The following is a 27,989-nucleotide window of genomic DNA, read 5'->3' as shown; positions in this document are numbered from 1 at the left end:
AGGTAAAGATAGAGTTTCCTTCCCTACAGGACATTCTTGACCAAGATGGGTTTTTCCTGACAAACAACAATAGATTCATGGCCATGGTCATGGTGATTCATGGATTCATGGAAAAGTGTGAGGTGATTCATTTTGGAAGGACAAACTTGAAAGCAGAATACAGGGTTAACGGAAAGATTCTTGGCAGAGTGGAGGAGCAGAGGGATCTTGTGGTTCATGTTCACAGTTCCCTGAAAGCTGCCTCCCAGGTGGATAGAGTTGTTAAGAAAGTATGTTAGCTTTCATTAATAGAGGGATTGAGTGCAAGAGCAGTGAAGTTATGCTCCAGCTGGTCAGGCCACATCTGGAGTATTGTGTCCAGTTCTGGTCACCTCATTACAGGAAAGATGTGGAAGCGTTGGAAAAGGTGCAGAGGAGATTTACCAGGATGTTGCCTGGAATGGAGGCAAGGTGTTACGAGCAAAGGTTGAGAGAGCTAGGGCTTTTCTTTTTAGAACGGCGAAGGATGAGAGGTGACTTGATAGAGGTGTACAAAATGATCAGAGGTATAGATAGAGTAGACAGCCAGAGACTTTCTCCTAGGGTGGAGGTAGCTACTATGAGGGGGCATAGTTTTAAAGTGAGTGGAGGTAGATATAGGGGAGACATCAGAGGTAGGTTCTTTACTCAGAGTGGTAGGGGCGTGGAATGCATTGCCGGAGAGCGTAGTGGAGTCGGCCTCATTAGGGGCATTTAAGCGGCTATTAGATAGGCATATGGATGATAGTATAAGGTCGGGGTGGAGGTGAGATAGACCTTAGGTTTAGGGTAAAAGTTCAGCACAACACCGTGGGCCAAGGGGCCTGTACTGTTCTATGTTCTGTGTTCATTTTAATTGGACACTTGATACCAGATTTTTTAAATTGAATTCAAATTCCACCATCTACCTTGGCAGGATTTGAACCCAAGTCTGTGGGACATTAGCTGGGTCTCTGGATTAACAGTCCAACGATAATACCACTAGGCAATTGCCTCCCTAATGGAATGGAATGAAAACGTTAACGAGAAATAATCTTGAATCTGAAGACGTGGAATACGTATGGGTGGCAGTAAAAACACAAAAGGACAAGGAGATACTGGTGGAGGTTGTCGCTGTTCTCCTTCACAGTAGCTATACGGTTGGTCAGAGAATGATTGTAATGAGAGTGTGTGACAAAAAAAAAACAGGCAGTACATCAGTCATAAGTGAGTTTAATATTCACGTAGATTGAGGTAGTCAGATCAACAGAGGAATCCATGAGGAAGAATTCGTTGAGTGTATTTGGGCCACTTTCCTAGAATAGTCTGTTGCGGATCTACCCAGGAGATCAAGCTCTTTTGGATCTGTTGATGTGTAATGAGGCAGGTTTAATAAATGATATCTGAATAAAAGATCTTTAGGACACAGTGACCATAACATGGAAGAATTTAACATTCAGTTTGGGGGGAGAAATGTTGGTCAGAAACAACTGTATTCGGCTTAACTAAAGGTAATTGCAAAAGAATGCGTGCAGAGCTGGTTGGGTGGACTCAGAAAGGAGTTTTGGAGTACAAATGGTTGAGAATCAATGGCAAACGTTTTAAGAAAATAGTTTGTGGCTTACAGCGAGGACATGTACCAGCGAGAAAGAAGTATTCTTGGAAGGGATAAATTGAATTGAATTGAGTTAACTTTATTGACATACTCAAATGAGTACATTGAAAAGTTTGCAGTTGCTGCATTATATCACCATTTTACGTACGAAGGTACCAAGGTATAAATACTTAAGATCAAATTCTTAGAAAACAAAAAAAATGTGTGGCAAAGAATAGTGGTAAGCCAGAGGATTGGGTAAGTTTTAAAAACCCACAGTAGACAACCAAAAAAATAATAAAGAGGGAGAAAATAAATTTTGAGGGTAAACCTGCTGTCCATCTTGATATTACTTGCGAGAATTTCTTTAAATATATAAGAATAAAGAGAGAAGTCAAAGTGAACAGAGAAGAGAAATGAGGCTTGGGAAGTAATAATGAGTCTTCACAGTAGAAGACACTAATATATTCCCCAAATTACTAAATATTCAAGGGCAATGGACAGGAAATAAAAACCAGAGGATTAGATAGGGTGGATAGTGGGAGCCTTTTTCCTCGGATGGCGATGGCTAGCACGAGGGGACATAGCTTTAAATTGAGGGGTGATAGATATAGGACAGATGTCAGAGGTTAGGTTCTTTACTCAGAGTAGTAAGGGCGTGGAATGCCCTGCCTGCAAAAGTAGTAGACCCGCCCACTTTAAGGGCATTTAAATGGTCATTGGATAAACATATGGATGATAATGGAATAGTTTAGGTTAGATGGGCTTCAGATTGGTTTCACAGGTCGGCGCAACATCGAGGTCCGAAGGGCCTCTACTGCGCTGTAATGTTCTATGTTCTATGTTCTATGTTCTATAACTATCACTAGGATAAAAATCGGGCCAAAGACTGATAAATCCCCTGGACCTAATGGGATGCATCCTGGGATATTAAAGGAAGAAGCTACATAGATAGTTGATGCGCTGATAGTAATCTTCCAGTAATCCTTCTGGAAAAGTTCCGGAGGATGGAAAAACTGCCGACCTAACATCGAATGCAGATAACTTATAAGCCAGAGATGGTAGGAACTGCAGATGCTGGAGAATCTGAGATAACAAGGTGAAGAGCTGGATGAATACAGCAGGCCAAGCAGCATCAGAGGAGCAGGAAGGCTGACGTTTCGGGCCGAGACCCTTCTTCAGAAATGGGGGACGGGCAGGGGGTTCTGAAATAAATAGGGAGAGAGGTGGAGGCGGATAGAAGATGGATAGAGGAGAAGATAGGTGGAGAGGAGACGGACAGGTCAAAGAGGCGGGGATGGAGCCAGTAAAGGTGAGTGTAGGTGGGGAGTTAGGGAGGGGATAGGTCAGTCCAGGGAGGACGGACAGGTCAAGGGGGCGGGATGAGGTTAATAGGTAGGAGAGGGGGGAGGGGCTTGGGGTGGGAGGAAGGACAGGTTAGGGAGGCGGGGATGAGCTGGGCTGGTTTTGGGATGCGGGAGGGGGAGGGGAGATTTTGAAGCTTGTGAAGTCCACATTGATACCATTGGGCTGCAGGGTTCCCAAGCGGAATATGAGTTGCTGTTTCTGCAACCTTCGGGTGGCATCGTTGTGGCACTGCAGGAGGCCCAGGATGGACGTGTCGTCTGAGGAATGGGAGGGGCAGTTGAAATGGTTCGCGACTGGGAGGTGCAGTTGTTTATTGCGAACTGAGCGTAGGTGTTCTGCAGAGCGGTCCCCAAGCCTCCGCTTGGTTTCCCCGATGGAGAGGAGCCACAACGGGAACAGCGGATGCAGTCTCCCACATTAGCAGATGTGCAGGTGAACATCTGCTTGATGTGGAAAGTCTTCTTGGGGCCTGGGATGGGGGTGAGGGGGGAGGTGTAGGGGCAGGTGTAGCACAAAGGTGAGCCCTTTAATGAGGACTGAGTAAAGGGGACCTGAGGACCTAGGTAAAGGGCTCACCTTTGGCCCCCTCCACCCACACACCAACGAATACCGGTCACGCTTGGACGTTGAACAGTTTTTCCGCTGCCTCCGCCTCCACGCTTACTTCTTCAACCATGAGCCTAACCCGCCCTCTATTGACCAGTTCTCCCGCCTCCAACACACCCCATCCTCCTGGACACCACCCCAAAGCCTCCTACCCTCCCTCGATCTCTTCATCTCCAACTGCCGCTGAGACATCAATCGCCTCAACTTCTCCAACCCTCTCACCCACTCCAACCTCTCCCCCGCAGAACGTGCAGCCCTTCGCTCCCTCCGCTCCAGTCCCAACTTCACCATAAAACCCGCGGACAAGGGAGGCGCAGTTGTATGGCGCACTGACCTCTACATCGCCGAGGCCAGGCGCCAACTCTCCGACACCACCACCTACCACCCCCTTGATCATGACCCCACCCCCGACCACCAAACCATCATCTCCCAAACCATCCGCAACCGCATCACCTCAGGTGACCTCCCACCCACAGCCTCCAACCTCATCGTCCCCCAACCCCACACCACCCGCTTCTATCTCCTTCCCAAAATCCACAAACCTGAATGACGTGGTCGACCCATTGTCTCCACCTGCTCCTGCCCCACCGAACTTATCTCCACCTATCTGGACTCCGTTTTCTCCCTCTTGGTCCAGGAACTCCCTACCTACGTCTGTGACACCACCCACGCCCTCCACCACCTCCAGAACTTCCAATTCCCCGGTCCCCAACACCTCATCTTTACCATGGATGTGCAGTCCCTATACACCTGCATTCCCCATGCAGATGGCCTAAAGGCCCTCCACTTCTTCCTGTCCTGCAGGCCTGACCAGTCCCACTCCACTGACACCCTCATCCGCTTAGCCGAACTTGTCCTCACTCTCAACAACTTCTCTTTCAATTCCTCCCACATCCTACAGACAAAGGGGGTGGCCATGGGTACCCGCATGGGCCCAAGCTATGCCTGCCTCTTTGTAGGTTACATGGAACAATTCTTCTTCCGTAGCTACACTGGCCCTAAACCCCACCTCTTACTCCGTTACATTGATGACTGTATCGGCGCCGCCTCGTGCTCCCACGAGAAGCTCGAACAGTTCATCCACTTCACCAACACCTTCCATCCCAACTTTAAGTTCACCTGGACCATCTCTAATACCTCTCTCTCCTTCCTGGACCTCTCTGTTTCCATCTCTGGTAACCACCTAGAAACCGATATCCATTTCAAGCCCACCGACTCCCACAGCTACCTAGATTGCACCTCCTCCCACTCTCCTTCCTGCAAAAATGCCATCCCCTATTCCCAATTCCTTCGCCTCTGCCACATCTGCTCCCAGGATGAGGCATTCTACTCCCGTACATCTCAGATGTCTTCGTTTTTCAAGGACTGCAACTTCCCCCCCCTCAGTGGTCGAGAACGCCCTCGACCGTGTCTCCCACATCTCCCACATCTCATCCCTCACACCCCCTCCCCGCAATAACAACCAAAACAGAATCCCCCTCGTCCTCACGTACCACCCCACCAACCTCCAGATCCAACGCATCATCCTCCGACACTTCCGCCATCTGCAATCCGACCCCACCACCAAAGACATTTTTCCCTCCCCACCCTTATCTGCTTTCCGGAGGGACCACTCTCTCCGTGACTTCCTTGTCCGCTCCACACTCCCCACCACACCCGGCACTTTTCCCTGCAACCGCAGGAAGTGCTACACCTGCCCCTACACCTCCCCCCTCACCCCCATCCCAGGCCCCAAGAAGACTTTCCACATCAAGCAGATGTTCACCTGCACATCTGCTAATGTGGTATACTGCATCCGCTGTTCCCGTTGTGGCCTCCTCTACATCGGGGAAACCAAGCGGAGGCTTGGGGACCGCTTTGCAGAACACCTACGCTCAGTTCGCAGTAAACAATTGCACCTCCCAGTCGCGAACCATTTCAACTCCCCCCTTCCATTCCACAGACGACATGTCCATCCTGGGCCTCCTGCAGTGCCACAACGACGCCACCCGAAGGTTGCAGGAACAGCAACTCATATTCCGCTTGGGAACCCTGCAGCCCAATGGTATCAATATGGACTTCAAGCTTCAAAATCTCCCCTCCCCCTACCACATCCCAAAACCAGCCCAGCTCATCCCCGCCTCCCTAACCTGTCCTTCCTCCCACCTATCCCCTCCTCCCAACCCAAGCCCCACCCCCGTCTCCTACCGACTAACCTCATCCCACCCCCTTGACCTGTCCGTCCTCCCTGGATTGACCTATCTCCTCCCTAACACCCCACCTACACTCACCTTTACTGGCTCCATTCCCACCTCTTTGACCTGTCTGTCTCCTCTCCACCTATCTTCTCCTCTATCCATCTTCTATCTGCCTCCCCCCCACCCCCCGTCCCTATTTATTTCAGAACCCCCTTTCCCTTCCCCCATTTCTGAACAAGGGTCTAGGCTTGAAACGTCGGCCTTCCTGTTCCTCTGCTTGGCCTTCTGTGTTCATCCAGCTCTACACCTTGTTATCTTAACTTATAAGCCAGTTTAGTTATTGGTCTAATTATGTCTATTATACAGGATGCATTAGCAGAGCATTTAGAAATACATAATTTGATCATGCAATGCCAACATGACTTCATAAAGGGGAAATCTTGCCTGACAAATTAATACAATGTTTTTGAGGAGACAATGAACAAGATAGATAATGAGAAACCAGCGATTTCCACAAAGTGTCTGATAAGGTACCACACATTAGGCTACTTAATAAGATAAAAGCTCCTGGTGTTGCAGGGCAAATACTAGAATGGGTAGAGGATTGGCTAATTAATAGAAGACAGAGGGTGGAATAAAGGAGGCATTTTTAGGATGGCAACCTGTAAGTAGTGGAGTTACATAAGGATCAGTGCCGGAGCTGCAATTATTTACAACATCTGTTTATGACTTGGATGATGGAAGTGAATGTACTAATACAGAATTTGGGGATGATCCAAAAATAGTGTGAAAGCAAACCATGAAGATGACACCAAGAATCTACAGAGGGACAGAATGGCAAAAACTTGGCTGAGGGAATATAACATGGGGAAAAAATGAAGTTATGCACTTTGGCAGGGAGAGTTGAAGAACTAAATATTATTTAAATGGGAAAGACTGCAGAAAGCTGCAGCACAAGAATTTAGGGGAACTATTGCGTGAATTACACAAAGCTAGTATCCAAGTTCAATAGGTAATAGGGAAGGCAGATTTATTTTTGACCTCGAATTCAAACAGACTGGAGTATAAAATTAGGGAAGTTTTGCTAAAAGTGTACAGGGCACTAGATGTGCCAAATTTGGAATTTTGTGAACAGTTTTGGTCTTATTATCAAAGAAAAGATGTATAGTCATTGGAGGCAGTCCAGGGAAGGTTTGTTAGGTTGATTCTGGTCTGAAAGGACTTTGAGAAGTTAAGTTGGTTGAGCTTGTACTCATTGGACTTGAGAAGAATATGGGAAGACCTCATTGAAATGCATAAGATTCCAGGGGAGTCTGACAGGATAAATGTTGAGAAACTCTTTTCCCATGTGCAAAAGTCTTTCACCAAAAGACTCAATTTCTGAGTAAGTAGTCACCCATTAAATTCAGCAATCAGGAGAATTTCTCTCCATAAGTGAATCTGAGGAATTCTTTACCTCAGAGGGCTGTTAAGGTGGCTGATACAAGGCTCAGATGATGAAATTTTGATGATGTTGAGGTGCCGGTGTTGGACTGGGGTGGACAAGGTCAGAAATCACATAACGCCAGGTTTTAGTCCAACAGGTTTATTTGAAACCACAAGCTTTCGGAGCCTTGCTCCTCCTCGGTGTTGGTGAGAGAGGTAGTATCAGACACAGAATTTTTAATCATTAGGGAAATCTACAGTTATGGGATTAAGGCAGGAAAGCGGAGTTGAGAATTATCAGATCACTCATGATCTCCTTGAAGAGCGCAAAAGGCTCAGTGGCCTGAATGATCGACTTTCTACATCTTATGGTCTCAATTTATTGACTCTTGTCAGGTTTATATTTTGTTCTCTGTTCTTTATATTCTGACTAACAATCATGCCCAATTATATGCTTTTCCTGAAGTTTGATGCTCCCCTTAATCTCTTTAGTTAACCATGAAAGCGGGTCCTCCCCTTTTTCAGATGAAGGGTCTAGGCCCAAAACGTCAGCCTTTCTGCTCCTCTGATGCTGCTTGGCCTGCTATGTTCATCCAGCCCTGCACCTTGTTGTCTTGGATTCTCCAGCATCTGCAGTTCCTACTACCTCTCCCTCCCCTTGGAATGTTTCTTCATAGGGTGAGTGGATCTAGCTGAGTTGCTCCTGTAGAGAGCCAGCACAGACATGGTCAGCTATATGACCTTCTGTGCTATAGCTGTTCTACAATATACTGCACTCTTTTGCAGTCATAGAGTCATAACAGCACTGAAACAGACCCTTCGATTCAACTCGTCTGCGCCGACCAGCTATCCCAATCTGATCTAGTCCCGTTTGCCGGCATTTGGCCCATATCTTTCTCAAACCGTCCTGTTATGTACCCATCTAGCTGCCTTTTAAATGTTATAATTGTACCAGCCTCCATCATCTTTGGCAGCTCGTTCTGTACACGCAGCATGAAATCATGTCTCAAACTTGATTTGAGTTTTTTTTTGAACAAGCAATCAAGAAGATTGACAAGGGCAGAGCAGTAGACGTTGTTTACTTAGACTTTAGTAAAGCTTTTGACAAGGTTCCACATGGTAGACTATTAGTAAAGTTAGGTCGTCACATGGGATTCAGGGTGAGCTTGCCAGTTGGATACAAAATTGGCTTTATAGCAGGAGACAGGGTGGAGGGTTGTTTCTCAGACTGGAAGCCTCAGTGCTGAATCCACTTTTGTTAGTCACTTATATAAATGATTTAAATAAGAATATAGGAAGCATGGTTTGTAAATTTGCGATGACACTAAGATATAATGAACAGTGAAGATGGTTATCAAAGATTACAAAGAGATCTTGATCAATTGGGTCAATGAGCTGAAAAATGGCAAATAAACTTTAATTTGGATAAATGTGAGGTATTGTATTTTGGTAAAACAAACAAAGAGAAGACTTGTACAATTAAAAGTAGTGCCTTGGGCAGTGTTGTAGAACAGAGAGACCTAGGGGTTCAGGTACATAATCCTTTGAAGTTTGCATCACAAATACATAAGTTGGTTGAGAAGGCAGTTAGCATGCTTGCCTTCATTGCTCAGACCTTTTGAGTATAGGAGTTGGGACATTATGTTGAGGCTGGACAGGATGTTGGTGAGGCCTTTTCTGGAGTACTGTGTCCAGTTCCAGTTTTCCTGGTGTAGGAAGGATATTATTAAGCTGGGGCTGGAGCAGGTTCAGAAGAGATTTACCAGGATGTTGCTGGGAATGGAAGGTTTGAGTTATAAGGAGAGGCTGGATAGGCTGGGACTTTTTTCACTGGACCAGAGAAGGTTAAGAGGTAATCTTATAGAGGTTTATAAAATAATGAAGGGTATAGATAAGATGAATGGCAGGTGTCTTTTTCCTAGGGTGAGGTATTTAAAGAGTAGGGGGCATATTTTTAAGGAGAGAGGAGAAAGATTTATAAAAGACATGAGGGGTAATTATTTTTTAAAAAAAAAGCATCGTTCGTGTGTGTATGAACTTCCAGAGGAAGTGGTGGAAGTGGGTACAGTTACAATGTTAAAAGACATTGAGATAAGTACATGAATAAGAAATGTTTGAAGAGATATGGGCCAAGCGCAGGGGGGTGGGACTAGTTTAGTTTGGGATTATGGTTGGACCGAAGGGTGTGTTTCTGCACTGTGTGACTATGACTATGACTTTGCATGAAAAAGTTGCCCCTCAGGTCCCTTTTCAATCTTTCCCCTTAAACCTATGCCCTCTAGTTTTGGAATTCCCTACCCGGGGAAAAAGACCTTGGCTCGTCACCCTATCCATGCTCCACATGATTTTACAAACTTCTATAAGATCAGCCCTCGTGTGATGCTTAGAGTCTACTACATACTATCTTTTGGTTAGTATACTCTAATGTAACAAACACGATAGGCCAGTTGGTGGCGACTGCACTCAAATTTTGCCTTGTTTTGATTCAAATCAGTTTTTTTTTGCGTACTCCTTTTTTGTCTTTAATTTTAGGGTCAAGCAGTTTTCTGAGCACGTGATTGCATAAGTGGAATTTGTTTTTTTTTCTGTGGAACAATCTGGAAAAATATTTTGCCAAGGGTTTTGAACCTGGTCTCCTGAGAGCAGTTTGTACAGGCTGCTGAAGATTTGAGGGTTGTGTGTGGATTTTCCTTACATGAGCATACCATCCTGCTGTAGAAAACCTCACTCTCCATCCACACGTTGCCTGCTGAGGACCCTGACTGATGAGAATTGATGTAACAATTTCCATGGATATTTGATACTCAGAGTCCTTGGAATCCCCTCTCTCTTCATGTAGACAGACTGTATATTTGTAAAGACAATGAATGACTGTGGCCTTCAATGTTTGATTGCATTAAAAGCATTTAATACATTTTATATGATTCAACATAGATTCACAGAACTTTGGTGCCCTGCCAAACATTCTCCCTCATTCAACAAAGTCAGAAAATAGGCACACTGTTCATTTATCTTGTGCATTGTTACATGGGAGCATAGGAAGATCCAGGTAGGCTGTTCAGTCCCTCAAGCCTGTTTTGTCATTCAATGCAACAACAGTTGAGCTATGGTCTGACTCCTTATTAACTGCCTTTTGGCCATATGCCTTAGATACATTTTTGTTAAACAAAGGTATTATCTCATTGTGTTTGGATCTTACTGTTCTCAAATGTTGCCAATGTAACCGTGCTTCAAAAGTAATTGAGTTAAAGAAGAGACTTACATTTCGATTGCATGGCCTCAGTGCCCTACAGTGCTGCATATCTTGCAGTGTTGTTGCGTTGCAGTTGTTTGCTGCTGTACTGGAGTATCAGCCTAGATTGAAAGACCAAGACACAGAGCAGAGCAAGAACGCACAACTTGTGCTGCATTCAAAGTCAATTATCATATTTGAGAGAGATGCTGTGGTTTATAGCTGTGTAAGTAATAGGAAGTGGAATAGGTCATAGCTGCTCCTTGAACCTGCTCTGCCATTCAATCAGGTCAAGGTTATTCTTCTGCCTAAACCTCATCTGACCCACACTATTGCCATACCACCTTTGCTCCTTAAAAATGCAAACATCCAAACTGATGAATTAGACATAGGACGGGGTCATAAGGCCCTTCAGGCTTGCTGTGTCATTCATGAATATCAAGGCTACTGTGTGCATTAACTCCACATTCTCACCTGTCAGTGACCAGCATTGACTCTCTCGTCGGTCAGGAAAAACTATCCATATCTAACTTAAAAAAAAAAAAAAATTCAGTGGACCAGTTTCAATCACTTTGGGGCAGAGTTCAAAAGACTCCCAGACCTTCTGAGAGAAGATATTCCGCCAAGTCCAATTTTCTCAGAATATCCAGAATGTCAATCCTGTGTTGATTGTTATCTGACCCTATATTAGCTCTTCTAGACCTCACTGACCTCATTCCTGTCTATATGTAATGGCTTGCCATCATTTCTTGCTTAAGGCTAATTGTGAAAAGCCAAAGCATTTTCGCTGCACTTTTGAGGGAGTATAGTGATGGTACAAAAGCTGTCCAGGGCTGAATGGGACCACATGAGCTGTTTGCCAGCCTGAGAACAAAATCCAGTTACATAAACAGTAATGATTCAAAATTCGGAAGCGCTAGAGAAACTCAACAGGTCTGGCAGCATCTGTGGAGAGAAAAACAGTTAACGTTTCGAGTCTGGTAGCCCTTTATTTTGTTTTAAATGGTAATGATGTTTCATTGGTTGTTTACCACTAGGTGGCAGCTCAGCTCAAGCTCTTGGGGTGCCAGTTGACCAACTATCTGTTTAATTCACCTGAAGAGCAGTGGACTGTGGTACTTTCAGACACCGTGTTCTGCAGTGCCAGGGCAGTGAGAGTCCCAGGGAAAGTATGCAGGCACTCAGGACTTTAAAATGCGCAAAAAGCTCTTGATCTCACCTTGGCTGGGCAGTGACTTTGAGCTGATTTTTCTTGTTAGTAGATGAGTATTTTGTATCACCATTTCAGTTGTCCTGTCCACCCGTTCCTGTGTATCCACTGTACTTCTGTTTGCTTCTCTCTGCTCTTTGTGTGCTCTGACTGTCTATCTAATGGATAAATTTGATCAAACAAGACTGATTCAAGCAGCACAGCATTGGCTATGTCAGTTCTCTGGGTCAGACAGTGCTGTGTGCCTCGAACTGCAATGAAAAGCATTGCATGTGCTGCTCAGTTCCTGGCCTCTGGAGCTGTATGCTGTAGGGAAATTGATCAGTTTGCTTCCATCCCCTGAAGTTTATCTCCCCTTCTGCACTTCCTCTGTGTTCTATCTGTATGCATTTTGGGTTTTCTGTGCTTTAAATAGGTATAGGAGTAAGCAGCCCAGTGCCTCGAGCCTTCTCCTCCATTTGATAGAACTGTGGCCGAACCTTTGCATCAGTTCCAATTTCCCACACTCACCATATAAAGCACTGGCCCAACAGTGACCATGTTACCACTGTCATTTGTCGTAAAATCCCCTCTGGTTTGCTAAGGACTTGTAGGGAAGGTATTCTGGAATCCTGAGCTGGTCTGGTCTACACGTGACGCCAGCAACGTGACTGAACTCCTAACTGCCCTCTGAGCGATAAGAGTTGCGCAATAAATAAATAGCCCTAACCCTATCATGTCCCATGAATGAATAAAGCAAAACCTTTTCTGCTGTCTTCAATGATGGAATGTACACAAATATCCAGGTCCTTCTGCTCCTGCACCTCCATTATTTTTTATTTTCCTTCCTTGATGTTCTTGCCAAAATAAATGACTTCACCACACTGCTCTGCATTGAATTTCATCTGCCACTTGACTACCATCAATGGTCCATCAAAGTGTCTTTTGAATTTCTGTACTAATATTCACACATTTTACAATGCTTCCAAGTTCCATATTTTCAAGTTCAAGCTACGAATACATATTGGACAAAACAAGAGTCCTGAACAGTGGTGGGATTAATATTAGAAGAATACAAAATGGTGATAATGTACAGTGTCCAATGATAAGAGAACACTTCAGGAGCAGAAGCTCCAAACAAATGTAGAGGAACTGTATATAAAGACCTAATTGTAAATAAGGAATTATTGCAGATAGTTGCATTGATTCCAGCAGCGTTACATTAGGCAACTAAACAGGGTTGGAAGCAAAAACAGAAATTGCTGGAAAAGCTCAGCAGGTCTGGCAGCATTTGTAGAGAGAAATCAAAGTTAATGTTTCGGGTGGAGTGAGTCTTCCTCAGAACTGGAGGTTCTAAACTAACTAGAGGTTAGACCCCAATATACAACAAAACAGGCCCTAACACCAGTGCCAAATGTTGCTCCCGTGTGTAAAGCATCAATTTGCCAATGCTGTTTCCTGTCACTCACCTGATTTTGCAGTCAGGTTGCTACAATCACTTTTATTTTATGAGTTCTAACTTTGCTCACAAGTCTGTTGAGCAGCACTTCATCAAATGCCGTCTGTAAGACCATGTACACCACATTGACTGCATGTGCCTAGAATTTCATACTTTTCAATGAGATCATCTCTTAATTTTCTTGAATCTAGGCATATTCCACTCTGTCTATGATTAATAGACTGACTTCATGGCACAGTGGCTCAGTGGTTAGCACTGCTGCCTCACCGCGCCAGGAACTAGGGTTTGATTCCAACCTTGGGTGACTGTGTGGAGTTTGCACGTTCTTGCCATGTCTGCGTGGGTTTCCTCCGGGTGCTCTGGTTTCCTCCCACAGTCCAAAAATGTGCAGGTTAGGGTGGATTGGCCATGCTAAATTGCCTGTAATGTTCAGAGATGAGTAGATTAGGTGAGTTATAGGAGGATGGGTCTGGGTGGGATGCTCTGACGGTCGGTGTGGACTTGTTCCTTTATTCATTCATGGGATGATGGTGTCGCTGGCCAGGCAGCATTTATGGCCCATCTCTAATTGCCCTGAGGGCAGTTCAGAGTCAACTACATTCCTGTGGGTCAGGAGTGTCATGTAGGCCAGACCAGGTAAGGATGGCAGTTTCCTTCCCTAAAGGACATTAGTGAACCAGGTGGGTTTTTCCCTGACAATGGATTTATGGCCATCATTAGACCCTTAATTCCAGATATTCAAATTCTACCATCTGCCATGGCTGGATTTGAACCTGGATCCTCGGAACATTATCTTGGTCTCTGGATAAACAGTCCAGTGATAATACCACTAGGCCTTCGCCTCCCCTCTGCCCTTTGCTGGGCCGAAGGGCTTGTTTCCACACAGTAGGGATTCCATGATCTATTCAGTTTTGCTATTGTTCAACTCAAAGTTTTCACTGATTCGCAATGGCAGCATATGGGCTAAGATTAGTTGGTAGAGGGTTAAAGTTGGGTTTCAGCAGTATGCATATGAAAGCTATCTGAAAACATGGAATCAATGTGATTGGTAGTTAAGGTACAGGATCCTTCTCTTCGCTACTGAGTCACAGATGCGTGGATTCAACCCTGGTGCTGTGTTAGCGGGTTTCAGTCATGCAGCATTTGAATCTATAATTTACTTCGTCTGAAGCCTCTAGTTAGTTTTCGTCTAATTCATTAGCAGTGTCCAGGAAGGAAGTTTGAAAATAGAACAATATTTTTCTATTCCACTTGAGGGATATAGGCTTGCTCACTGGCCAGCATTTATTGCCTGTCCCTAGTTGCCTACTTTGAGAAGACGGTGGTTAGTTGCCTTCTTGAACCGCTGCACTCCCATGTGTTGTAGGTAGATCCACAATGCCCTTAGGGACGGAATTCCAGAATTTTGATCCAGTGACATTGAAGCAGCGGTGATATATTTCCAAGTCGGGATTGTGAGTGGCTTGGAGGGGAGCTTACAGGTTGTGGTGTTCCCATGTATCTGCTGCCCTTATCCTTCTAGATAGTTGTGGGTTTGGAAGGTGCTGCCTAAGGATTGTTGGTGAATTTCTGCAGTGCATCTTGTAGATAGTACACACTGCTCATTCTGAGCGTTGGTGGTGAAGGGAGTGGATACTTGTGTGTGTGGTGGAGGCAATGGTCATGTCACTGGACTAGTAATTCCGAACCCCAGGTTGATATTCTGGGGCCTTGGCAAGTTGTGAAATTTGAATTAAATGAAGACAAAAAACAGAATTAAAAGCTAGCCCAATGACAATCGTATAACTACTAAAAACATATCTAGTTCACTAGAATTTAGAATTGACTTTATTGTAATGTATACTCAAAAGAGTGCAGTGAAAATTTCGCAATGTCGCTGCTTATGGCACCACCTTGGGTACAGGATAAAATCAAAAGAATTGTGGATGCTGTAAATCAGAAACAAAAACAGAAGTTGCTGGAAAAGCTCAACAGATCTGGCAGCATCTGTGAAGAGAAATCAGAGATAATGTTTCGGGTCTGGTGACCCTTAGAACTGCTTTTACAGAAACTTCTGTTTTTGTTAGGTACGGGATACCTAGGTACAGATATTTAAGTGTTTCTTACAGAATTGAAAGAATAATAAGCAAAGTCCAACCTAAGAATACAAAGCTTTTTAAAAGTACTCCAATAACAGTCCTTTTCACCAAGTCTCTGCCAGTTCCTAGCCTCCTGACCGCACTGGGCCGAGTCTCCAGACCACACGGGTTTCAAAATTCAAGGCCTCGCTTCCAGTCCGCAAGGGACTCGCCTCCCCCACAGCGGCCTCCAGTCTGCGACTTGCCCCCAACCCCCCAGGTTCACCTCCCACACCAGCCTGTGGTCCAGGACCTACCCCTGGAGTTGCCTCTGGATTCTGCTAATGTCATTTAGTGAAGGAAATATACTGTCCTTACCTGGTCTGATCTACCTGTGACTCCAGACCCACACTGATATCACTGACTCCTAATCCCACTTAATGGGTAATTAGGGATGGGCAAAATATGCTGCTCTAGCCAGTGAGAATATAAATGAACAAAGAATAATAAAAAAAAATTCAAATGGGCTGCTTTGATCTGGATGGCTTCAAGCTTCTTATTTTATGTTGTGTAAATTATGCGTAATTTTCTCCTACACCTACCAGAGAAGTTGGATGGAGCCAGTTTGTTTGGAACACTTCCCTTTCTCCCTTCTTTGAGCCAGCAATTATTAGAAAGATGTTGTATGCATTTCCTCCACTTCATTAGTGTGGGAATATAATGCCAAATACAGTTTTCTTCTTAAAAGGTTTGCTACCGTGAAGTATGACCGTGCAACAAAGAATATCAAGAACCAGTTCATGCATCTAACCAACTACAGCATCAACAAGAAAAGCCAAGACTATGTCAGGTAATGTCTGAATGTGTATCAGAAAATAATACATGGGGACAGTGTAGAGGAGGCTTTAGTCTGTATCTAACCCAGCACTGTATATGTGCTTGGAGTGTTTGATGGGGTCAGTGTAGACAGAGAGAGCTTTACTTTCAGTTTAAATGAGTAGTGGGTGCTTTACTCTGTATCAAACCCATGCTACACCTGCACTGCTATTAAGTAGAGACCTAGAATCATAGAGACCTGCAGCACAGAGACAGGCCCGTTGGCCCAAACTGGTCCGTGCCGACCAAAATGCCCATCCACACAAACCCCATTTCCCTGCACTTGGCCCACATCTTTCTATACCTCTCTTATCCATACTTTTGTCCTTTGTTAATGTACCTGCCTCAACCACTGGTCCAGCTATCACCACCATTCCGCTACCATCCCTCACCCCCTTTGTTTATCTGCAGCTCGCCCTACCCTTGCATCTAGCCCTAAAGAAGGGTAATACCCGAAATGTTGACTGCTCTAGATGCTGCCTGGCTTGCTGTGTTCTTACAGCCTCCTGTTTGTCTACCTTAGATTCCAGCATCTGCAGTGTTTTTTGTTTCTATATTCAATGCCCTGCCTGATGAAGGCCAGTGTGCCAAAAGCCTTCTTCACTGCCCTGTCTACCTATGACTCCACTTTCAAAGAACCGTGCACCTGAACTCCAAGGTTCCTCTGTTCCACTACACTCCTTAAGGCCCTACCATTTACCATGAAACTTCTACCTGGATTTGATCTTCCAAAATGCAACACCTCACACTTATCTATATTAAACTCCATTTGCCATTTCTCGGCCCGCTTCCCTAGCTGATCAAGATTCTGCTGCAATTTCTGATCACCTTCCTCACTGTCCACAATACCGCCAATTTTAGTGTCACCCGCAAACTTACTAATTATGCCTTGTACATTCTCATCCAAATCATTGATATAGATAACAAACAGCAGTGGGCCCAGCACCGACCCCTGAGGCACACCACTAGGCACAGGCCTCCAGTCCAACAAGTATCCTTCCACTATTACCCCCTGCTTCCTACCATCAAGCCAATTATGTATCCAATTTGCCAGCTTCCCCGGATTCTGTGCGATCTAACCTTCCAGAGCAGCCTACCATGTGGAACCTTATCAAAGACCTTACTGAAATCCACATAGACTCCATCTACTGTCTGCCCTCCTCAACCTTCCTGGTCACTTCATCAAAGAACTCTAACAAATTTGTGAGGCTGCGATCTCCCACGCGCAAAGCCATGCTGACTACTCCTAATCAAACCCTGTCTTTCTAAATGCATGTATATCTTATCTCTCAGGATCTTCTCAAGTAACTTACCCACCACAGATGTCAAGTTTACTGGTCTATAATTCCCAGGTTTTTCTTTGCAGCCCTTCTTGAATAAGGGCACAACATTCGCTACCCTCCAGTCTTCTGGGACTTCATCCGGGGCTAACAGTGATGCAAGTATATCAGCCAGGGCCCCCGCAATTTCTTCTTTAGCCTCTTGCAATGTTCTTGGATATATCTGGTCAGGACCAGGAGATTTATTCACCTTTGTACGTGCTAATACTTCCAACACCACTGCCATTGTGATAGAGACTGTCCCCAAGGCATCGCCACTAACTCTCCCAAGTTCACAAGACTTTGTGTCTTTCTCCACGGTAAACAGAGGAGAAATATTCATTGAGGACCTCACCTGTCTTGTGCAGCTCCACACACACATGTCCATTTTGGTGTTTGAGGGGTCCAATTCTCTGTCTAGGTATTCTTTTTCCTTTAATATACTTAAACAATCTCTTTGGATTCGCCTTAATCTCTTCAGCCATAGCTATCTTGTGCCCCCTTTTCGCCCTCCTTATATTCTCCTTCAGTAAACTCCTGTATCCTCTATATACCTCCAGGGATTCCCTTGATCTCAGTTCCCTGTTCCTGAGCTATGCCTCCTTTTATATGGTCAAAGCCTCAATATCTCTTGTTATCCAGGGTTCCCTACTCCTGCCAACCTTGCCTTTCACCCTCACAGAAACATACAGATCTTGAACTCTAGCTATCATACTTTTAAAGGCCTCCCACTTGCCACAGGTCCCTTTGCCTGCAAACAAACTTCGCCAATCAACTCCTGCAAGCTCCTGTCTAATTCCATCAAAATTCGCCTTGCCCCAATTTAGAACTTGAACCTGTGGACCAGTTTGTCCTTCTCCATAAGTATTTTAAAATTAATAGAACTATGGTCACTGGCCCCAAATGCCCCCCCCCACTGTCACCTCAGTGACCTGTCCTGCTGTATTTCCCAACAGTAGGTCAAGTTTTGACTCTTCGTGAGTAAGATGCTCTGTATACTGCTTGAGGAAACTTTCCTGAACATACTTAACAAATTTCACCCCATCTAAGCCCTTAACACTATGGAAGTCCCAGTCTGTGTTAGGAAAATTAAAATCCCGTACTGTGACAACCTTATTGCTCCTGCAAGTCTTCCCGGTCTCCCTTCATATTTATTCCTCGAATTCCCGTTGACTATTTGGTGTCCTATAGTACAATCTCAATAATGTCACCATCCCCTTCTTATTGCTTAGCTCCACTCACAAAGCCTCAGTCTTTTCATCAAGTGACTCCTTTCAGATACTGAAGCAGCCCATGTTCATATGCAGAAAGGGCTGGACAATATCAAACGTGGACTGAAAAGTGGCAAGTAACATTTGCACCGCACAAGTGTCAGGCAATGGCCAAGTCCAACAAGAGAGAATCTAACCATCACCCCTTGACATTCAATGGTGTTACCATCACTGAGACCCCACTATCAACATCCTAGGGGTACTTCATCAAGTACTTTTGAAGTTGATCGTAGCATACAGGTAATGTCACTGGACTACTAATCCAGAAACCCAGATTATTACTGCAGGGACACCGGTTCAAATCCTTGCATGGCTGCTGCTGGCATTTAAAGTTCAATTAATATTATTTAGACAAATTGTGAGGCAGTAACAGCAAAGCTGTGTCTTGGTGAATCCAGCACTACCAAACCCCTGACTGTTGATGTGGGGAAATTACAGTTACGTGTTCTGGCTGAGTGGGTAGTGTCTCACCTTGGAGTTAGGAGATCTGAGTTCAACTCCACTCCAAAAAGAAATCCGGGCTGACACTACTTCTGCGTCTGCAATCTCTTGGATGAAGAAGAGCAGCGCAGCGACTAGTGTCTCGGCGATGTTTATTTCTCACCGACACCTTAAAATAGATGGTCCAGCAGTTCTTTTTTATTTGTTCATGGTCCTGAATTCTAATCATAGTCTTACAGCATGGAAACAGACCCTTTGATCTGACTCGTCTACTCTGACCAGACATCCAATCTAACCTCGTCCCATTTGCCAGCATTTGGCTCCATATCCCTCTAAACCCATCTAAATGCCTTTAAATGTTGTAATTGTACCTAGCCGCACCACTTCCTCTGGCAACTCATTCCATACATGCACCACTCTCTGTGTGAAAAAGTTACCCCTCAGGTCCTTTTTAAATCTTTCCTCTCTCATCTTAAACCTGTGCATTCTAGTTTTGGACTCCCCCACTCTGGGGAAAATACCTTGACTATTTACCCTACCTATGCCCCTCATGATTTTATAAACCTCTGTAAGGTCATCCCTCAGCCTCCGACACACCAGGCACAAAGCCCCAACCTATTCAGCCTCTCGTTATAACTCCAAGACTCCAGTCCAGGCAACATCCTTGTAAATCTTTTCTTCGCCCTCTCAAGTTTAACAACATTTTTCTTGTAGAAGGGAGACCAAAATTGTACACAGTAATCTAAAAGTCGCCTCACCGATGTCCTGTACAGCCACAAAATGACATCCCAATTCCTATAATCAATGTTCTGGCAATCAACTTGTCTTTAAAAGATTCCCCCGTGCCAGATGTGCATTTATTCTCAAACACCCTCAAATAAGATGTTCAGCTTTTTGCATGTTTTCGGTGTTGCACTCCACCAGATAGGTGAAGACTATTCCATCACGCTCTGATTGTCTCCTCATAAGACAGACTCACCATTCCAGTCTTGAATTTGTGAATAAAGCTACAGAAGTGAATGTTCTGTTTTCCATCTGATTCTGTGCATAGAGAGCAATTTGAACAGTCCCAGACTATGAGTAGTATAGTCATTGTCCCCTGGTGTTCTCTCTTACAGCTGTGATGATCCAGATGTGGAGGATTATGGGAATAAGTGGAGCATGAGTGCTATGCTACGGTACCTGAAACAGGAAGGAATGGACACAGTTGGTAAGTGGTGCCTGTTACGTGCTCTTTAACTCCGTTACATGGTTTAATGCCATTGCAGAGATTTTACAATTCATTCCATCCTCTGGTTGTCTCCACTTTGTACTGCAATCCTTCTTGTCTGATGATATCTGAGTTTGCAGATCCACCCATCCTGTCCTTTAACCAAAGACCGAACCTGTATTCTTGGGGTTTTGAAGAATGAGACATGATCTCATAGAATTTACAAATTTTTAAAAAATAGAGTGGATGTAGATACAATATTTTCTGTATGGTGTAGAACCTTGGATAGCTCTGAATAAAAGTCAAGCCATCCGAGATTAAGATGAGGACGAATCTCTTCATTCACAGGGTGGTGAATCTTGGGAATTCTCCATCCCAGAGGGTTACGGAAAGACCAGTCATTAAGTAAGTTCAAGACAGAATGATAGATTTCTAGACACGAATCATATCAATGATTTGGGGTTAGAACAGGAATATAGCAATAAGGTAAATAATCAGGCATAATCTAGAATAGCCTACTCCTAAGCCTGTGTTTATGTGTTGCCAAGGCATCCCAAAGTTCTTTTGCACTCAATTATTACTTGATTACTGTATTAACTGATGTAATGTAGGGAAATACATGAGTAACTTATACACAGCAGGGTCCCGCTAACAGCAATGTGGTCATTATGGAGAGTGGTAGCAGTGTCAGTGGGCTAGTAATCCTGGTGCCCATGCTAAATGTTTGGAGACATGGGTTCAAATGCTATCGTGGGAACTTGAGTTTTCAATTCAATTAATAAATTTAAATTTGAGCATGTGTGGCATCAAAGAACTCCCAACAAAACTGAACTTGAAGGGAATCAAGAGCAAAATCTCTCCAGTGGCTGGCACAAAAGAATATGTTGTTGGAGATCAGTTATTTCAGTCTCAGGACATGCTTAAAGGAGTTCCTCAGTGTAAGTATCCAAAGTCCAACCATCTTCAGATACTTCGTAAATGGTCTTTACTTCATCATAAGGCCAGAAGTGGGGTCATTCACTGAATACTGCACAATATTCAGTATCGGTTGTAACTCCTCAGGTTGAAATAGTCCATGTCCACACAGGGCAACACTTGGATAACATCTAAGCTTAGGTTGATAATAGCAAATGACATCTAGATCACACATGTTTCAGGTAATGACCATCTCAAACAAGAGTTCTAATCATTTCTTCTTTCTGTATAGCAACATAGCCATCACTGAAAATCCCACTATAACATCCAGCTATATCAATGCTCTGCTATAAGAGCAGGTCAGATACTAGGAACTCTGCAGTGACTAACTCACCACCTTACGCCTCGAGCCTGTCCATCATCCACAAAGCACAAGTCATAGAGCTGTGAGCAAGAGTAAGCAATTCAGCCTTCGGGTCTACTCTGCCAATTAATATGATCATGGCTGATCACATCTGAGCTTCAGCTCCACTTTCCTGCATGTTCCCCATAGCCCTTCAACCCATTGCTAATTAAAAATCTATCTTTTTCTTAAATTTACGCAATGCCCCAACATTCACTGGACTCTGGGGGGAGTGAATTCCTGTTATAAAGGGGAGGTGATACCCCCCCGATAATTAAAATCAAAACACAAGCCCCCAATCTGTTATGGCAGGTTAGAGATCCCCTTCTAATAATTAAACCTGAAACACCCAGAGGAGCTCGCATATTCTGTTTAAAAAGGAGTAGTTAAATGAAAGAAAGTCCCTGCTATTCACTTTATAAGCAGCGAGTAACAATTTAGTAATTTAACCCTAACAGTGAGCAAATTACCAGAACTACTAACAAATTAAACAATTCCCCCTTAACTATTAACTATTCCCTAACTGAACAAAATTCTAATGGTATGCTGTTCCAACAAACACAAGTCCCACTTATAAAAACCCAAGTAATAATAAAAATAAATTAAAACTTAACCTAGCTGTACTTTTGAGAGTCTAAGTCTTCTGGAATGTTCTTTGCCTTCGCTGCTGATCCTTCTGTCAGGAATGCTTTTTCTGTGAATTCTCCTGTCATGAATCTTAGTTAGGTGTGTCGTGGTATCTTTATGAATAGATGGTGCTTTCTCAGAGAGCTTAGAGATTTCTGAGAGCCAGATATTTACTCTTCAGATGGCTGTTCACTCTCACACCAATTCTCTAAAACCCTCTTCTTATTTACCCCTGATGACCTGTCAATTTTCTTATAATAGGATTGGTCTGAGGTTGTCAAAACCGTCAGGTTTAAATTCAAACCAAAAAAACTATGGATGCTGTAAAACAAAAACAGGAGTTGCTGGAAAAGCTCAGCAGGTCTGGCAGCATCTGTGAAGAAAATTAGAGTTAATGTTTCAGGTCCAGTGACTGTTCTGAGGAAGGGTCACTTGACCGAAATATTAACTCTGATTTTTTTTCTTCACAGGTGCTGCCAGACCTGCTGAGATTGAATTCCACTCTCTTAAGTGCTTTGTTTAAGTTAATTGGCCAATCTTCGAGCTAGCTGCTAAAGCATCAAAACAAGCCTAAGGCTTCTAATCACATAGCCAATTGATAGAGGTTTCATTTTCAGAACTGGCTGTATCTCTTCAGCTGCTTACAGACACGGTTTCATTCAAAAAATAGTCTCGTATTCTTGTCCTTAAATCTTTCCAAAAGGTGAGAGGGCTGTGGTTGATATACAAAACTGCCTCCAAAACATTGTTTATAACATAAACCTTAAAATGTAAAGCCAGTTCCAAACTCAATAACTCTTTTTCAATGGTGGAATGTTTTGTCAAATATTGAGTTTCTTTGAAAAATAATCAATTGGCCTTTCAATCCCACAATCATCCTCCTGCTTCAACATAGCTCCAACCCCTATGTCGCTTGTGTGGATAGCGACTTGAAAGGGTTTCAAGAAATTTAGTGCGGTGGTTAACACGGCTTTCAAATTTTCGATTGCCTCCTGGCATTGTTCTGTCCACAAAACTTTTATGTTCTTCTTTAGCGAATCAGTCAGCGGTACCAGCATGCTACTAAAGTTTGGTGCAAACTTCCGGTAGAATCCGCTCAGTCCCAAAAATCATGGCACCTCTTTCTTTGAGAATGGTCTTGGAAATTCCTCGATGGCCTTCATCTTCATGTTCATTGATGTCATCCTTACATGTCCGATGTTGTATCGTAAGAATGTCACCTTCGATTTCTGTCTTTGCCAAATTTATGACCAACTTTGCCTTCCGTAATCTCTCAGCTTTGCCAAATGCGCCATGTCATCTGTTCACAAATGGCTAGAGATTACTAAATCATCTATATAGACAGCACAATTAGTCGATTTTGCCACAACTCTGTTCATAAGTCTTTGAAATGTGGCTGGTGCATTCTTCATTCCAAAGGGCACTATTTTAAATGGATACAGCCCATTTGGGGTTATAAACGCGGAAACATCTTTTGCTCTCTCCGACAAAAGTACTTGCCAGTAACCGTGAAGTAAGTCCAATTTTGTGATGTAAGTGGCTTCTCCAACTTTTCCACACAGTTCTCCAACCTTGGAATTGGGTATGAGTTGGATTTAGTTATGGCGTTGACCTTCTGATAATCCACGTAGAATCATTGAGTACCATCAGGTTTGGGAAACGACACGATTGTCGAACTCTACTCACTTTGACTCAGCTCGATGATGTCTTCTTGGAGCATCACTTCCACTTCTGTACCTGTGCGGTTTTGGGAGGATGAAGCCTGTAGGGGTGTTATTTTATCGGAACCTCATGCACTATAATATTAGTCCTCCCAGTTCTGCTCCTACATATGTCCTCATATTGCTGCAACAAGCCTTTCAATTCAGTTTTCTGTTCCTGAAACAGAGAGCTCAATATCCTATCTCACTCTATAAGGACTTCCTCATAATTTATTTTGAGGCACATTGAAATCCAAATTATCTGGATATGATTCCTTACTCTGAGGGGCAGTAACTAATACCTATTTTAAAAGAAACAGAAGAACTGCAGATGCTGTAAATCAGGAACAAAAACAGAAGTTGCTGGAAAAGCTCAGCAAGTCTGGCAGCATTTGTGAAGAAAAAAATCAGAGTTAACGTTTCAGGTCCAGTGACCCTTCCTTGGAACTGTTCACCAGACCCGAAACATTAACTCTGATTTTTATTCACAGATGCTGCCAGACCTGCTGAGCTTTTCCAGCTAGCACCCATTTCTCTAGTTTCCTTTCCCTGTCATAGTAAGGTTTCGGCATAATCATGTGATATACCTGATAAATTTTTTTTTATCTGGCATCTTTACCAGATAATTCACCTGACTTAACTTCTTCTCAATCAGATAGGGACCAATAAACCTTGCTTTGAAGGGATCTCCTACCACTGGTAACATCAATACTTTACCCCACGGGCAGACGTAGGAATTTTAAATTTCTTACCTCTTTTTGCTTCATTTGATGCGTGCCACCTTCAAATGTTGTCTAACTAATTCACCTACTCTGTTTAATCTTTCTCTCATCTCAGATACATAGAACATGGAACATAGAACAGTACAGCACAGTACAGGCCCTTTGGCCCACGATGTTGTGCTGAACTTTTACCTTAAACCTAAGGTCTATCTAACCTTCACCCCTACCTTATACTATCATCCATATGCCTACCTAATAGCCACTTAAATGCTCCTAATGGGGCCGACTCCACTACGCTGTCCGGCAATGCATTCCACACCCCAACCACTCTCTTGAGTAAAGAACCAACCTCTGAGTCTCCCCTATATCTACCTCCATTCACTTTAAGACTATGCCCCCTCATAACAGCTACCGCCACCCTAGGAAAAAGTCTCTGGCTGTCCACTCTATCTATACCTCTAATCATTTTGTATACCTCTATCAAGTCACCTCTCATCCTTCGTCGTTCTAAAAAGAAAAGCCCTAGCTCTCTCAACCTTTCCTCATAAGACCTTCCCTCCATTCCAGGCAACATCCTGGTAAATCTCCTCTGCACCTTTTCCAACGCTTCCACATCTTTCCTGTAATGAGGTGACCAGAACTGGACACAATACTCCAGATGTGGCCAAACCAGGCTTTTGTATAGCTGGAGCATAAGTTCACGGCTCTTGATGCAATCCCTCTATAAATGAAAGCTAACACACCATACACCTTCTTAACAACTCTATCCACCTGGGTGGCAGCTTTCAGGGAACTGTGGACATGAACCCCAAGATCCCTCTGCTCCTCCACACTGCCAAGAATCTTTCTGTTAACCCTGTATTCTGCTTTCAAATTTGTCCTTCCAAAATGAATCACCTCACATTTCTCAGGGTTAAACTCCATCTGCCACTTCTCACGCCAGCTGTGTATCCTATCAATGTCCCTTTGTAACCTAGAGCAGCCCTCCACACTGTCCACAACTTGACCGACCTTCATATTGTCCACGAACTTACTAATCCACCCTTCCTCAGAACAGTAACTGGACCCGAAACGTTAAATCTAATTTTCTCCACAGATGCTGCCAGACTTGCTGAGATTTAAATTCATTTGGTTTTCAATCTCTAAGTGCTTTGTTTAAATTAATTGGCTGATCTTCAAGCTAGCTGCCAAAACATCAAAATAAGCCTAAGGTTTCCAATCACACAGCCAATTGATAGATGTTTCCGTTTCAGAACTGTCTGTACCTCTTTGGCTGCTTACAGACACATTTTCATTTAAGCCTCCCAGCTTAGAAAAGCACATCACCACTTAAAGGGACTACACACTCTTTCCCCCCCACCACTCCAAATCATTTTTACAAACAAATTCTAACTTCCTGCCTTCCAATTCACAAGTACTCCACATAATTTCGCAACAATTCTTCAGATTCATGACCCTTTGAGAGAAGTAACTCCTCCTCATCTCTGTTTTAAATCTGCTCTCCTTATACTAAAACTATGACCTCTCATTCTAGATTGCCCTACATGAGGAAACATCCTCTCCACATCTACTTTATCTATTCCTATTAGCATCTTATATACCTCAATTAGATCTCATGATAGGTCTAAACTACTGAATCTCTCCTCATAAGACAAGCCTTTCATATCTGGAATTAATCTTATGAACCTTCTTTGAACAGTCCCAATGCAATTCCATCCCTCCTAAAGTAAGGGGACCAACTTTGTATGCAATGCTCAATTCTTTTGGCAACAAATGTCAAAATTCCATTTGTCATCTTTGTTACTGCCATACCTGCGCATTCACTTTCTGTGATTCATGCATGAGGACACCTAGATCCCTCTGAACCGAAGCACTCTGAAGTTTCTTTTCATTTTGATAATATGTTACCTTTTTAGTTCTCAAATTCAGAATGAATAACTTCAAACTTATCCACATTAAACTTCATCTGCCAAATTTCGGCCTATTCACCTAATCTCTCCGTATCAGTTTGTAAATTTCTTATTTCTACATTTGTACTTTACTTTCCTACTTACCTATTTTAGTGTCATCTCCAAATTTGGCTATAATACATTCTAACTCCATATTCAAGTTATTAATATAGATTGTAAATCGATTCAAAGGTTGCCCACCAATTGTTGATGGGAGAGATTTTGAATTTTGAAGCCAGGTTAAACTTCTGTTTACTAACAGGGGGTATTGAAGTCAACAGCTGGTTGAAGGATCTGATTATGACTTGCTGTTTACATTAAAGCTGAGAAGCTGTGTATGCACAAGTCTACTCTGATGATGTTACACACTGTCTGTATACAACCAAAAAAGCTCAGAATAAAACTTTACACGCAGAGGTATTGGTTGGCAAACTGCTTGGGTTTGTTGAAGTGTCTAGCTGGATAACTGACCACAGCTAGGATTAGGTCTCTACATAGCAAAGAGTGCAAGTCTAGACCCGAAACGTCAGCTTTCCTGCTCCTCTGACGCTGCTTGGCCTGCTGTGTTCATCCAGCTCGACACCTTGTTATCTCAATAAAAAAGGTACTCGGGTGATCACAACCATAGATTGTTCTAAAAACCCACCTGGTTCACTAATGTCTTTCAGGGAAAGAAATCTGACGTCCTTATCTGGTCTGGCCTCCATGTGATCCTGACCAGTGTCGATGTGGTTGATTCATAAATTCATTCTATAATAGACCAGCAAACAATCTAGTTATATTGGGATGAATAATAACTCTTAGTCTTGTCCAATGAATAAATTTTATTGCGTTCAGACTTGTTTTATGTGGTGCTTGTAATTGTGTTTCAATTATGGAACTTGGTGCATTGTTTAACCTTTCAAGAGAGATTGTTTACAATGAGTCTTTTTCATTCTGCAGCTTTGATGGCTCAGATCGAGGACCTCATCATTAAAGCGCTGATTGCAGCAGAGCTTCACATTGCCTCTGCTTCCAAAATGTTTGTGCCCCACAGAGGTAACTGCTTCGGTAAGTTTACTTTCTCTTGAATGTGGATTGCAAGTTTGCACAGATGCTTGTGGTTTTGGGGGTTTCCCCAGAAATTTCTCTTACTTAAGAGTAAGAAAAACCGTAAGCTTTAACAGGATTAGGTGAGGTGATAGCCTAACAACAATACCACTAGGCTATGATTAAACTATTAATGCGGAGATCCAGGTAATGTTCTGGGGACCTGTGTTCAAATCCTGCCATGGCAGAATCTAAAATTCAGTAAAATTCTGGAATTAAAAGTCTAATGATGATTGTTGGGTAAATCCCATCTGGTTCACTAATGTCTTTTAGGAAAGGAAACTGCTATCCTTGCCTGGTCTGGCCTACATGTGACTCCAGACCTACAGCAATGTGGTTGACTCTCAACTGCCCTCTGGGCAA

At 43.5% G+C, this 27,989-nt stretch overlaps 1 protein-coding gene across 1 annotated transcript in view; it reads left to right on the top strand.

The window, feature by feature from the left end:
* LOC109922314 (tubulin polyglutamylase TTLL5-like) overlaps positions 1-27,989 on the top strand; it is a 343,698-nt gene that overhangs the window by 5,988 nt on the left and 309,721 nt on the right. Inside the window, exons 5-7 of the mRNA XM_048599989.1 lie at positions 15,853-15,954; positions 20,130-20,221; positions 27,480-27,587. Of these exons, the coding sequence (XP_048455946.1) occupies positions 15,853-15,954; positions 20,130-20,221; positions 27,480-27,587 (302 nt within the window). The remainder of the gene's footprint in view (positions 1-15,852; positions 15,955-20,129; positions 20,222-27,479; positions 27,588-27,989) is intronic.

Source organism: Rhincodon typus, chromosome 8 (genome assembly GCF_021869965.1).
Source record: "Rhincodon typus isolate 14 chromosome 8, sRhiTyp1.1, whole genome shotgun sequence".
NCBI classification, from domain to species: domain Eukaryota; kingdom Metazoa; phylum Chordata; class Chondrichthyes; order Orectolobiformes; family Rhincodontidae; genus Rhincodon; species Rhincodon typus.
This window is presented reverse-complemented; position numbering and strand designations above follow the sequence as displayed.